General features: G+C 36.0%; 1 protein-coding gene across 3 annotated transcripts in view; it reads left to right on the top strand.

Annotated features, from left to right (window-relative positions):
- Positions 1-14,240, top strand: part of CERT1 (ceramide transporter 1) — a 73,969-nt gene that overhangs the window by 38,608 nt on the left and 21,121 nt on the right. For all 3 annotated transcript variants that reach the window (XM_054053379.1, XM_054053378.1, XM_009557646.2), the window contains 4 exons: positions 5,980-6,087; positions 6,874-7,012; positions 7,879-7,962; positions 13,482-13,639. In XM_054053379.1, coding sequence (XP_053909354.1) covers positions 5,980-6,087; positions 6,874-7,012; positions 7,879-7,962; positions 13,482-13,639 — 489 coding nt within the window. The remainder of the gene's footprint in view (positions 1-5,979; positions 6,088-6,873; positions 7,013-7,878; positions 7,963-13,481; positions 13,640-14,240) is intronic.

Genomic DNA, 14,240 nt, shown 5'->3' with positions numbered 1-14,240 from the left:
AAGTTATGGCAAGTGATTTCAGTTACGATAAGGACTGTTCTTTTGAAGGTGCAGTTCTTACTTTTAAATTATAATTATTATTAGGTTGTAATTAAACAAAGATTGAGCAGTGTGTATTTGAATGAACTTATTCTTTAAAATGTCACTATTCCCTGTAGCTTTCAAAGCATTAAAGCAAATAAGAACGCTTTATTTCAGTGCACTGGAAGCTGAGGCAGTGCTTTTCCCAACAGTGTCTAATACCAGAATGTCTAGTTCTCATGTAGCTCTACAAATCTTACTTGCCCTCCTCTGACAGCCCAGATTGATGAGAGGGACAAGTCCTCTTACAGTGTCATGGCCCAGCAGTACAAAGTACTTTAATTTTTTTACTGAGTCATTGTACAGAGAGATGCAGATATTCTCTGTTTTGGGTTTTTGGTACTTTTGATCAGGGAAGAGTTTTGTTCTATAAAATCACCCTTTGACAGAGTGGCTCTCAAGCTTGAGCAGGATGGTAAAAGCATTCTGTTGCTCACTTTTTCCTTGGGCTGTTGTCCTTTTTTCAGTATCCTGACTGTTCTTCATTCTGCCTTTCCCGACTCAGCTTTTGTGGAGCTTTAGCATTTAAAGACATTGAATAACATTTGGTGAATAGCTTCTCTCTGTATGTTAACAGTTAAGAAAACTCGTGGAGAAACAGTACACATCCATATAGTTAAACACGGATTTAAACTATGTAGATACTGATTATTAAAGGCTAGTCGTTTATTTCCCTTTAGCTGCCTCTTGGTCAGCCTGTGTTCTTTTCACTCTGCAGTGATTTGTGTTGATAATGCTTCTCGGCCCTTTCCCTTTCTTTGGAAAGCAGTATGTGGCTCCAGAGCCTATCAGCCTGTGTACTGCTTTATCTCGTGCAGGTGTTACAGGCTCATTGTCTGCAGCCAGCACACGGAGACTTACAAGAAGTAAGAGTAAGAAGAGTTTGAGAAGACCCAAAAGATAATTGTTACTTAGTTTGGAGGAGTGAGCATATGAGTTACAGAATCTTAGGGCTGTATTTGTATAGTTTCTATATTTTTCACTTGTCTTCGTATGCTTAGTTTTCAACTCAGAATTTCTGCTTTTTTTTTCTCACATGTAGTATACTTATTTACTGTGGAATTGCAACATTTATCACTGTTGGAGGAAAAATATCTACATTTCTTCATATATTTCTGCTGCTGCAAAGAAAGGTCACGTTAGAAGATTTTTTTTGCTTTCTAAATAGTCTGCACAGTGCTTTGGAGGGCTCTAGGTAGGAAAATAATCATCCAGCTGCTGTGACCTGGGTTGTCAAATTCCCATTTCTGCCTTCCTGCTAATAACTACCTTGTTTTGAAGCCTTAAATTTCCATTGTCATTGTCTATGGAACAATTGAAAAGTCAGACCCACAGACACGTTTAATTGTATCTTTAACTTCAGTCCCCAGAAATGTATCCCAGACTGCCCTACCTGTAGTGCCTGTGGTGTTCTTTCTATCTGCAGCCATCCCTAGGTATCAGTGGGCATGGATATTCCTTGGCTTATCCTAGAAGTAACCCTTCTTTCTTCAAGTATACATTGAAGCATTTGCAGCAAGTCTAAAAATTGCCCTTGAAACATAGGTGTTTAACAGAGCATGTCTGCTTGGTCTCCATGAAGTTTTTTATAGTACCTTTCAGCTCTTTCATTTTACATTTTTACTTTTTTTAACATTCTTCTTTTTCCTAAGATATCGTGGTATGATCTCTTGGATGTTTTTGTAGAATTTTTCACGAATACCACAGAGAACATGATTAGAGTCACTGTATCCTAATGCCTATTTCAGCACCTCCTAGGGTGAGCCATATGCCTTAGGGGAGGAGCTGCCTGCTGCTCGTGTTATGTAAAATAATAAATTTATAATGCTAACTAAAAATATCTACCTCGGTAGATAAACATACATGGAAGTGCCTGACAGGCACTAAATTGAGACGTAATCAAAATAATCCTTTGAAGACATGGGAAAGTAATTCGCTTTATTTAATTTTTTTTTTTTTTAAGTGAGGGGGCTTTCCTCTGAGTCTGTGCTTTTCTGCAGAGTATTATTGACCCACTTTAGGAAATCCATAACTGGTGGAACAGTGTGAACCATAATGGAGCTCTGCAATATGATTCTACAAATATTTAGCTATTCTTATTGAAAACAGCTTTTCAGACATACTGCCTTGTGGCTGATACCAGCACTTCATCCAGTAAAGAATAACATGAAGCTTTCAATCATGTGTCTCTTTCATCTCATCTACAAATCATAACAAAAGGATTAATGGATTTTGTGCACTGCCTTACAAAGCTGAGAGCATTGCAATGTACTAACAAATGCCAATTTTAATGTAGCTTGGAAGCTATGATGTACGCATGGAATTTTAAAAAACCTACATCTATATACGGAGCATGGTAGTTCAGCGTTAGCTTTTAATGGTATGAATTAATACAACTTCAGGAATTTTTTTTTTCAAGCAGAGACTGTTAGTTTCTACAATACGGACTCCACCTGCTTTTCCATCTTCTGTCCTGGAAAATTAAAAACTGTGTAAACAGAAGAAGCTTTGTCAGCATTCCTCTTCTCAATGTAATTGAGTATTTCTGCAGTGAATAGTTAATGATGATCTGCTTTGCAAGACATAAATGCGGCAGTGACCAGCTCTCATTTAGATGTTGCGGTAGTAGAATGGTGGGGCTTTGCATGATGCATGCTTTCACTGTTTGTATTAAGCTGCTTGTGTGTGTGTCTGCTGCAAGCTGGATGGTTTGTCTCTGCATCACTTCTAGAGAATACTTATTTTTCATTTCTTCTGACAAAAAAGTGTTATTGAGGTAATTGTGGGGTTTTTTCCCTTCACTAAATTAAGACAGTTTTGTGAACATGATCTGTAAATGCACATGCTTTGAATTCATGTTGTCTGCCATTCAGTCTGCTCTTCCATCTGCTGAATTTCCTCCTCTGTGGAAAATAGTTAAAACTGCCTAAATGTTTTTTATGTAGTACCTTTTTATTGGTAGAGTTTGCAAGCTGATAGCTGTACACAGATGATAGCTGTACATGCTGTCTTGTATTCAGTTCTGAAGCATGGATAAACTGCGTAGTCGTATTTGACTTTTATAGTCAAGTAAATGTACTGCTAAAAAGGTACCTTAAAGTAATCAAGCTTACGTTGATAAGGAAAGAAGTTTCATTTCTTTCATCTTCAGCCTTTATTTTGTGAACTAAATTAACTGAGTGTTGACTGTATGGGTAATATTGGAAGAAAAGGACTTAATTCAAGTACAGAATGCAAGTCACCAGATTTTCTACATCTTGGATTACATCAATTTCTGTAAGTTCTAGACTCGGTACTATTAGGATGTCATGTTGATTAAATCTTGAGACAGAGAAATTCAGAAATTTCGCTTCTTAAGCTTAAGTCTAGGTTTTGCATAGGCATGTCTTTCTTACTTACAGGAGAAGGCAGTCAGAGGACATTTTCTACCTTAGTTAAAATGCTCTGACTTCAATGCAATGGATATTTTGGCTACATTTTATTTAGGCATTATTAAGGCATATCCTGTTGAAATTAAAATTTACCTTCTTTTTACTGTGTACAACTTAGAGATAAATTAATCCCCCACATCAAACTGACTGTAGTGAAAGCACATTTAGAATCACCTAATATTTGTAGCATATTATATAAACATTGAATTTACTAGTAAAACAATGAAGGGTTTTCTAGATTGGCATTTCGAGAAAATCTTAAGAGATGTTTTGTGCTTCAAAGTGTTGTGTGACTCATGCTATTTTAAGGTTTACGCTCGTTAAATGCTTCTAATATGAAATTCATAATTGTATGCCTAAAACTTACTTGTCCTTTTAAAAATCCTTTTATTGCTTTACGTGCTTCATTAGAGCCAAAACCTTTTGCTTCTTACTTGAGTGTTTGCAAAAAAAACCCAAACATCAAAGCTTCCTTATTTGACTTTTGCTAAACTTAAAATCACAGCCTAGTGAATTAAGGTACAGTCTTCACACTGAAGTGCAATGCAATTCAAAATCTGGTCCAGCATCCCAAATACGTGACCAAAGCCAGATATGCTGCTTAATACTTAAACTGCTATTTTAAAAAAGCCCCATGCATCCAATGCCTACAAAAAGCCTACTCCTAGAGCTATTTTAAAGCCAAGGTTTAAAACAAATACTAGGACTAATTCTTAAGGAATGGAGCTTTTAGCACTGTAGTTGCTTCACTTGCATAGCCATTTTTCTAGGACTCTTGCTTAGTATGAAATAGCTTTAACTGCATGATTTATACCAGGAATGACTAAATTTAAGAACCTTGTCATATGACTTAATAAGGAAACTATGCTTTGTCTTCTATCATTTCAATCTGACACGTCATTAAAAGTAAACTTCTAGTAGTTCGGGTAAGTTGCAGTATTTCTAATTTTTTTTGCAGAATGAAGTGATGAACTTAAGATGTGCCTTAAATCTTTTAAATTTACAAGTGCCCTTTTTATTTTAAGTGATGATCACTTAGCCTTGTTTTAACAAGACTTTTGGAGTACCTTTTTCTAACTGTACTTGCAGTTTTTGGTCATTGATTTTTCAGCTCCACTTCTGCTTCTGATATTCAGCCTGTTTTGTCTTACGCTTCCTCAGTGCTTTCTTGTATTCCACCTCCTTCTTTAAATGGGTAGGTTAGAGATTGACTCTTGGCTGGTCCTTGCATGGTTTTGCTGGATAATCTTATTCAGTCCTTTTCTTTCAGGAATTACATTGACATCTCTGGGACTCCTTTTTCTTTTCAGTCATGCCTTCATTTCTCAAATTGTTTCTTTGCCACTGCTCCTTTGTAACCCAAGCATTCATACTTTGTCCCCCATTGCATTATCCACATTGCATTATCCAAATCATCCTGTTTTAAACAACATTTCAAAAAAGGTTTTGTCCTTTCTTCTTACTTTTAATACTCTTAATAAAACATAAATTTGGATCTTAATTTGGGTCTCCTGCCTTCCCAAAGCCTGTGTGGTTTCCACTTTTTCCATAGAAAGTACAATAGCTAGAATTTAATTTTTGCTTCTTGTTTGTTCTGTATCATTTTTGTCTCTTCTCTTTCTCCATCTGAATTTCTGTGCTGCTGCAGAATTTATTTCTATCAAAAGTCCTTCACAGGCCATTTACATTAACCTTCAGGAAAATATTATTCTTCCAGTTCCTCAGTATCTGCTTCTGTTTAATTTCTGAGGAAATTTGTCAAACTTAGTATTTTTAATGTTATTTTAATTGAGAGGTGTTTTTCTTTCTTTTTCATTATTAGTTACTATTATTGTCTTCTCCCTCTTGCTTTTAGTATCTTGCTTTCATTTATGTAGACTTGTTCTTTGCCAAAAAAAAATTATTTCAGTCTCCTATAAGGGATTTTGCTAAAGAATCCCAGGAGAAGCAAAAGAAAACTTGATAGCCATAATTGTCCGGGGCGGTTATGGTCTCTATTCTGTCACTTTTAAAAGTATAATGGCACTGTTTAAATGATTGGAAGAAATGACTCGAGGCCGATTGTCTTCAAACTGAACTGTGTTAATCCCCTGATTAGTTGTAGAGTGCTGTAGGTTTTTGAATGCCATGTGAAAATTGCTTGGTAAGGATTACATAAATCAAAATAATAGAACATTGTCCCTTTTTTGAACCCTTTAATATATGTTACATTGTTCTTTTGGGGACAATTAATAGGTTGTAGATAAGTATTTTTTGCAAATCATTATTCTAGCAAAGAATAGATTTGTAGTAACTTTACAGATGGTACATCGACATCCTCAAGGCAGCATTTGAGTTAAGTCCTTACTGCCTCCTCACGAGAAACAAATGGCCTGTTTTCAGATGAATTTACATTAATCTTGCTTTCACAATTTCTTTTTTATTAAAAGCCTCAGCTTTCTTGTTGTGTGTGGTTGTTTTTTTTTAGACTGAATCTGGCTATGCATCAGAGTCAAGTTTACGACGCCATGGCTCCATGGTGTCTCTTGTTTCTGGAGCAAGTGGATACTCTGCAACATCCACCTCTTCGTTTAAGGTTAGTGAATGAAGTTTTCTTAGTACTGGTGCATAAATAACATGCACAACTGGAGAAGAAATAACGTATGAAGACTCATTTACAAAATTACAGAAAAGATACAAAACGTGGTTTACTGTGTTAGTAATTCGACATATGAAGATGAACACATAAAGGAAGATCTCTCATGCCTCTGTGCAGCTGTCTCTTAAACTGCGGTGTTATATTCCAGTGGCAAGCAATTCAAGTCTGGAAGCATTTATTAACATTTTTTAATTTGCTGCTCAGAATATCAGGACCTCTAAATGAAAAGGAATGATGATTCTGTGACTTAATAAATTTGATTAATACTCATTGACAAGTGATGGCTTTCCTTGTCTCACGCATATGACTATTTAACATATGAACCTGAGTGGACTCGACTTCTGGGAGAGCAGAAAAGAAGCTACGCAAGAAAGAGGAGTAAAGATTGGAACAAAGATCTTAAACTGGAGCTGACTGTTTTCAGGCAAATAGGCATAAAAGATGGTAGCTTGCAAAGTCACGCTTGTTGAATGCTCTAAGGTAACAGATGCAGTTGAGGAAAAATTGAGAGCAGTAGACAACATGAGTAAGGAAATTTGTATACAGACATTTACGTTCTTGTAAGATTAACAGTATTTTCATGGCTGCAGATAGGTATAGTGTTCTTAGTGTGCTTGAATTTGTTCTTCGTATCTGCAGAAATCCAGAGCATTTTTTACTTAAGCACTAAACTATTGCTCAGTATGTAGAAGCATTTCAGACTTTTTTCTCTTGTATTTACAGAAGGGCCATAGCTTACGTGAGAAGCTTGCAGAAATGGAAACCTTTAGAGACATCTTGTGTAGACAAGTTGATACTTTGCAGAAATATTTTGATGCCTGCGCAGATGCAGTTTCCAAAGATGAACTCCAGAGGGATAAAGGTAAAGCTGAAAACTGAAAACTCAGCTCCACAGAATTTAGCTTTTTACACAGTAATAGGCTTCGAAATAGTTACTGTAGCATTCTCCTAAAAATCTGCTTAACTTAATATTAACTTGTTGCTGCCACTATACAAAAGGAATACTCTTTTAAACATTTGATGTTATAGAACACTGTTTGCCCTTATAAGAATAAGTCAAGTTAGCTTATCAGTGTGTCTTTTACCTTTTATTTCAAAACAACGATAGGATATTAGTTTTGCTAGAAGTAATACATTCTGTTGAAAAGGCAACAGTGCTGCTATAGTGAGTGCTTCTGAGATGTATTGGCTGGAACTAGAGCAGTCGGTGCACAGTTGAGGCCCTAGTGGACTCAGGTATAGATGTCAACATACGTCTGATTTGCTCCTCTCAGAGCACAGCTTGTTTCCATATCCATGCACTGTCCTGAGGCATTTATATTCATCCCCAGGTTTGTTCTCACAGCCCAGAACTCTTAGTATTAGGACAACAAAAGACAAGTTCAGTTCCACTTCTTTGCATACTTTGGAAGAGTAGCTAGCTGCTGAGTCTCTGCTTCTTGCTTATCCAATTATAACACCAAAATAATGTTGTTCTCACCATAAAATTGGCTGCTAAACTTCAGCACTGAGCAAATGTAATTCTCCTGATGGTTTCTGACAGTAATAGAGGTCAGATAGAGGTTGTGGGTTAAAAAAAAGGGGAGGTGGGTGGTTCATGACTGTTTATTATAGAGAAAATCTTAAATGCTGCTTAGCCATGAATGAAGATGCTCTTAATTCTTCCTTTCACACTAAAGAATTGGAAAATGTTTCTCAGTTCTGTAACACAGTCTCTCTCAAATTTAGTGGTAGAAGATGATGAAGATGATTTCCCTGCAATGCGTTCTGACGGGGATTTTTTACATAACAGTAACAGCAGTAAGGAAAAACGTAAGTGTCCCAACTTTTTCACTGAAAATTCATATGAATGGTGTGATAAGCCTGTATGAGATGGCTATTTATGCTCTTTTCTAAGCAGAAAATTAAAAGAATGGTTATTTAGATGTTATTCAGATTACATTCATGTTGTCATTCATTAGCTGGTTTTCGTGATTTCGAGTTATTAATTTACACAAATGCTAATGCAAGCATTTCAAGCTGGAATTTCCTATTCTGTGTGCAGAGCCGTTTTCACTACAAAATTCTGTTGAAACAACTGCATCATTCAGGTATTGCAAGCTGAGCTTTGTAACAGGTAATTGCAGTTTTCTTAGAAGTGGCACCTGCTTGAAGTAGGTGTGAAGCATGGTGCTTTTTCTGATTAGGTATGTCCCAGTGTGTTTTTTCCAAGTTCGATAGTTATATAAAGGTTAAACCAACACTGTTACTGGTTCTCACTCATCATAGTTTTAGCATTTTTTTACTGTATTTTCCATTGTTATGATAAATGGAATTCTGATTTTTAATCTTAATCTAGTTATTATACTCATTGCATTCACCTAAATGTGAAAATGTTCATGCAAGTCTTGCTGTTCTAGAAATCTAGAAGTGGTGTATGAATTTAAAATCTGTCTGCTTTCTTAGACCTTCTTTTGATTTGAATGATTTTATTTTTGTTTTTTAGATGTTGACAATTCAGTTAGTCCTAATATATTTCTTAGACTTAGATTCACAGAACTTTGAGATTGCTCTATCTCCAGTTTCAGATCTTACAGTGGTTCCCAAAGTACTTGCCAAAAGTGTTTTAATAGACACTTTCATCAAGAACCTGGAAAATATATAGGCAAAATAAGCCTTATCTCTGTTTTCTGTTTTCTTTTTTAATTGTTTTCATCTCTGTGTTACATCTTCCCTTGCTATATTTAAGTGCTCTTTCTAGAGTACAGCAATAACTTAGAGGAAAGGAAATAGAAGATTTCAGGATATTTAAAGAATTAATCCTGTGAGTAGATTTTTTTTTTATTATATAAAGTGCTTGCTCTACTGAGGAATCATAATGCTGATTTCAGAGGTTAAGTAGCATATAACTCTGTAGTTCTGGGTAAATCCTTCTTGCCACTTACCACAAAAAGTAAAGAAGCTTGCAATACTCACCTGTAAGCAAGTGCACCGTTCCATTAACACTGTTATCCCTGTAAGATTCCAGTTTTTGAGGGCTGTTAAGTCTGAACAAATTTCAGAAGAATTAAAAAGCCTCCTTTAAATGAGAATGTAATTCTACTGCATGACTCATTTTGAAAGAGAGGGCTTTGTCAAACTTAATTCTTGGAGGATCATGTAGGAGTTTCAGCTTAATTTACCTTTCAAACATTTATCTACATTCTTCTAGCGTATCTGCTATATATACACATACAGTATGAGGAATGTCACTAGGAAAGTCTATATTTTTAGTACATCTGGTCATCTGAGAACACTTAAATGTGAAGTGACTTTGTTTTTTTCATTACTTGTCTAACAGGAATTTTAAGTGTTTTCCATATTCCCGTTGTAAAAAGTTTTTGTATTGAGTCAGTGGGAAGTTACGTGCTAAGAGATTGATATGCATTATGGGTACATGTATATAAACTCACTATAGCTAACTACAGATAATTTCTACAACCCCTTGCTTATTGCAAAACTTACAATGCCAGTCGTTATGATTCCCAATTCCATTAAATTTACTCTCCATCAATTATTTCTATGAAAAGTTTTATCTCCATTTTAGCTTTTGTGTGCCTAAGTTTGATTTCAAAGCAATAAATCTGTTAAATATTTAGTAGCTGAGTGCTGGAAAGCTGGATTAGAAATGAGAAATTGGAGTCTCTGTTGTAAAGTGGAATTAGAAGTTTTAAGTGATGTGGTAAGGAAGTAGATGTCTCAGGTTGTGTATGTGTATTGGGCAAAAAACCTACTCAAACTAACTGGCAATGAAAGATTTATCTTCAACTTCACGCTTTTTTAGAGATTAGCCTCAGAGCAACTGTTAAGAATCTTTGGTTTCTTAAATTTCAGGCTCCCTTGTTGAAGTCTCCATCCATTCCTGGAAGGACTGGAACAACATTTTTAAGTGTTAGCTGAGAAGTGGTTGGCTGTTTGTTCTAGACGTGTTCTGCAGTCAGTGCTCCAAGACATGAGAAGCATAGGTTCAACCTTGCATTTAGTCTGCTATGATAAGGAGGAGTGTTTGGGGCTACTGTTCAAGACTCTAGTGTACTGACCTAATGATCAAATCTAAATTAGATTTAAGCTGACTTAAGGGACCATATTTACACTGCCTTTTGAAATTTATTCCCTTCTGCATAGTCCCTGGGTGGGAGGAGAAAATTAACATGACTATAGAGATCTGTGTGCTACTGTAAAGAAGACGTTTTGGATAGGGAAGCATTTTCTTTTCTGTGCTCTCCAGGAAGAATACTATGATAGTATTTAAATTCGCTGGACTCTTCCAGTTAAAAAATCTGGTTACTGGAACAGCAACCATTTGTGTAAGACAGTAAGGGAGAGTCTGACTGATGCGTATTTACCCATGGGGATTTTACATTTTAAGAATGAAGAATCTTGATCAGGAAGTGTTCCCATCTGTCTGCTCAGGAAAAGGAGCAGACTTGGATTTAAATTATGTAAGAATAGGAAGGGCAGGTGAAACCTACTTAAGGAATCTCTTTGGAAATTGAAGGCGTTTTTGTACTAGAACTATGAAGAAGGAAATAGTACAGAGGGTGAAGGAGAGAAATTTGGTGTGAAATACAGTGAGATTTATGCTTGCTTTTTGTACTTTGAATGGAAGAAAATTCACCAACGTATTGCTGAAATAATGGAGTTATTCTTAGAAGAAAACTAATCATATTGATCCTACTGCTATCCACAGAGATCAACAACAGGAGGTAGCCATAAATGAGTCATGCAACCAACCATTTCTTTTTTACTTAGGAATAGTTTAGTGACATAAGGTGGTATTGTGGCATAAAATGGGAAAGGTAGAGGAACGTTTTTCTACTGTATTCAAAATAGTTTTCTGTTTCTCTTGAAAACAGATTTGATCAAATGTGATATTTGGAACATTCGGGCAAGTGTTACAAACAGAACCTTAGGAAAGGGAAAACTGACCTATTCTAACTGACACAGGTGTAGGGGAGAAGGGGCTAAAGAGGTACTGAAGGCTAAAGCCTGAATTTGTTGAGAAAACAAATTAGAAGTAAAACAAACTGCTTACAAGACAGGATCATTAAAAAGGAACCACTTGGAACATGTTTAAATTTAAATTAAAGTAGGGGGAAAACATCCTGCTGCTTTTTTTTCAATTAGCTGCATGGAGTTTCATCCCCAAGCTGCAAGAGTAGTTGCAGTGGTAAGAGCACATCCTATTAGCCTTCACCTTGAACCATATATATCTCCTAATGCCAGATTTCATTTTGAAACAATTTTGTAACTGGCATGCAAAAAAGACAAAAAAAAAGGAGTAGGAAAGATGTCCAGGCTCTCCAAATAGTATTTCTGACAAATGTTTCTAATGTGCTGAAGTTCAGCTGTTATTGAAAGGAGGCTTGAGGTCATCTTCTGACATATTTCAGGAAGACAAATGTGTCGTGTGATTAGGAATGAATCAATGCTTCCAACCATCATAAGGTATTTACTGAGTGACAGTCTCATCAAAGGAACAGGTTTTGCATCTTTCTGCAGCAAATTTGGTTTTGCCTAGAATTGTAATGGCTGGTAGGAGCTACGGCCACTGGTGTCAGAACTGTAAGCTCTGCATATATCACTGCTACTTCGAGAGTAGTCATTAATAAACAACTTAAAATATATGATGACCAAAACTGGAAGAACTAATGAGCTGTTTCTGAGACCTAAAGATATACAGAAATAAAAGCTGTCTTGTTTGTAGGGAGTGAAGCTGCTTGCTGCATCTCCCTTTCAATCAACCATAGAGAGTTCTGAAATTATTTTAGTGTTGCAGCCAGTAGTAGTTTCTTAAGCGTGTCTAGCATGTTGCAAACTTGGAAGAACAATAACATCTGTATGCGTTATAGCTGTGCTGGTAAGCCTCCACATGAACACAGTATGTTTCTAGGAGAAATTACTAGTATAAACCATATTTTTCAGTTGTTAAGTCTTTTGGGTGAAGCTCTTCTGTAATTTTTATTATTCTCAGTGAATTGGTGGCATTGCCTCCCTGTGAGCTGTACCACTTTCAGTCTCTGCCTCCTCCGTGTTCCCTCTGCAGCTGTTAGGGGGAGGGAGAGCTGCTCTTCTCATTATTGTTTCTGAAACAGATTTTTCTTTCTTTTAATTTCCTTTTTTCTCCAGTCCTCTTCATCTTTACTTCTTAGGGAGCACTCTTGATTAACATGAAATAAAATAATCTGTATTCTACCTGTAGTTTATATGCTTATTTGAGGTACTGGAAGCAGTGTGCAGTCTGCGATCGTGTGTTTGAAAAATAGTTTGATTCCTTCTGAAAGGAGGATGTATAAAGCCTCCAGAGACATGCTCAAGAATTTGTGGTAGTTAATTTTTGTTTCTGAAGTGCAGATACTCTGCTCTACCATTAGAGAACAGTAATTGCATTTCTCTTCTCTACCAGAACTGAGCTGCTGAAAGCTCTGCTTTGCTGTTGTACACAAATATTGGATAAACTTTCAAAATATTTATACTTTTTAAACTATAGCAGACCTACTGACAGACTTGGGAGGGAAGTGATATCCAGCTAGGTGATGTCATTAACTTTCTCCATGGCATAGCAGAAGTTACTTTGACTTGCTGGGCACACTGGGCTTGAACATGGATGTTTCTTGTGCTTTCTAATATTTTCTGACATTAATGTGTAGTGTTTGATTTGTTAATATGTCAACCTACATATGAGTTTGACATATAATCAGTAGGGGTTTTGTCACACATTTTAAGTGACTTGTTTAAATAGCCTTAGCAACAGATGGCTTGGTTGGCAGCATGTAGTAGTTGTTGGAATTGTGAAACCCACAGTACTTGGATAATTCAACAGATTTGATACTTCTATCTTATATCATACCTTTTTACCCTGACTTTAAATCTATAATTACCTTCTTAAAGCAACCTCGAATGTTGCATTTTGGGTTTGATTGCATTTCGAAATTGTTCTTTTCTTAACGATGTATCAGATACGTTTTAAGGTTGCTCTGTTAATTAAGCTGCACTTCAAGCTGTCAAACTGCTATTGTTACAAAGTATTACCACTCCCTCCGCCCACATGATTTGCAGAGCCCAGAGTAATACAGCATAAGCAGGCTTGAAATACAGTAAAGCAAGATGAAGCTGAAGGGGATGTGTTCCTCCTTTTGAATCTTTCCTTATCCTGTGGATAGCTGAAAATTATTAACCCTCTTGATTTTTATTTTTAAATCAACTTTCTAGCAAGTCTATTTTCTTCAAACAGTTGTAATATAAAGTATATGTGTAAAATGCTCATTTGAATTCAAGGCAGCTATCAGTAAATATTGTGTGTTTGTTTTTAGTGTTTCCACATGTGACACCCAAAGGAATTAATGGCATAGACTTTAAAGGAGAAGCTATAACTTTCAAGGCAACCACTGCTGGAATCCTTGCTACACTATCTCATTGTATTGAACTCATGGTAAAACGTGAAGAAAGCTGGCAAAAAAGGCTAGATAAGGTAAGATAACTTTTATTTCATTGATAAAAAGGTGTTTCTTTAGCTGAAAAAATTTCAAATGAGCTGTTACTAAATTTTTTATTCCAAGTTTTTATTTTATTTTTATGTAGAGTATTTTAGGTGCTTTCGTTATTACTCCTATAAAATGTTAAAGCCGGGCTGGGGATATAGTAATATTATTCATCACAGTCTTTCTTTTCCAAGCTGTTATAGCGAAAATGTGTTTCCTTATGTCTAGCTGGAGTAACTCTTATTCCAATGTCTGCCTGTTGTTTGTCATCCTTCTACTGTGGACCACTGTGAAGAGTCTGGTTCAGTTTTGTTGAATTTCCTGGAGGTATTAGAAGGCTACTGTTAGCCTTCTCTCTCTAGGCGCTGAGCATAGACAGTTCGTTATTGGTGATCAGACCTTGCTTACAGCATGGATGAAGTGAATTTTTCTTGTTCCTAGGTTACTATATGTAAATAAAGAATAATACGTTAACGTGGAATTTGAATTAGTTTATTTGTGACTCTCTTCTGTGGACTAAGTTTAGAGCACTTGTTTCTAGCTGCATGCGGTTTACAAATTCAAACCTAAATTTCACTTTTGTTTTCATGT

This window comes from Cuculus canorus, chromosome Z, assembly GCF_017976375.1.
Source record: "Cuculus canorus isolate bCucCan1 chromosome Z, bCucCan1.pri, whole genome shotgun sequence".
In the NCBI taxonomy this organism is placed as follows: domain Eukaryota; kingdom Metazoa; phylum Chordata; class Aves; order Cuculiformes; family Cuculidae; genus Cuculus; species Cuculus canorus.
The sequence above is the reverse complement of the archived record's forward strand: the minus strand, read 5'-3'. Positions and strand labels throughout refer to the sequence as shown.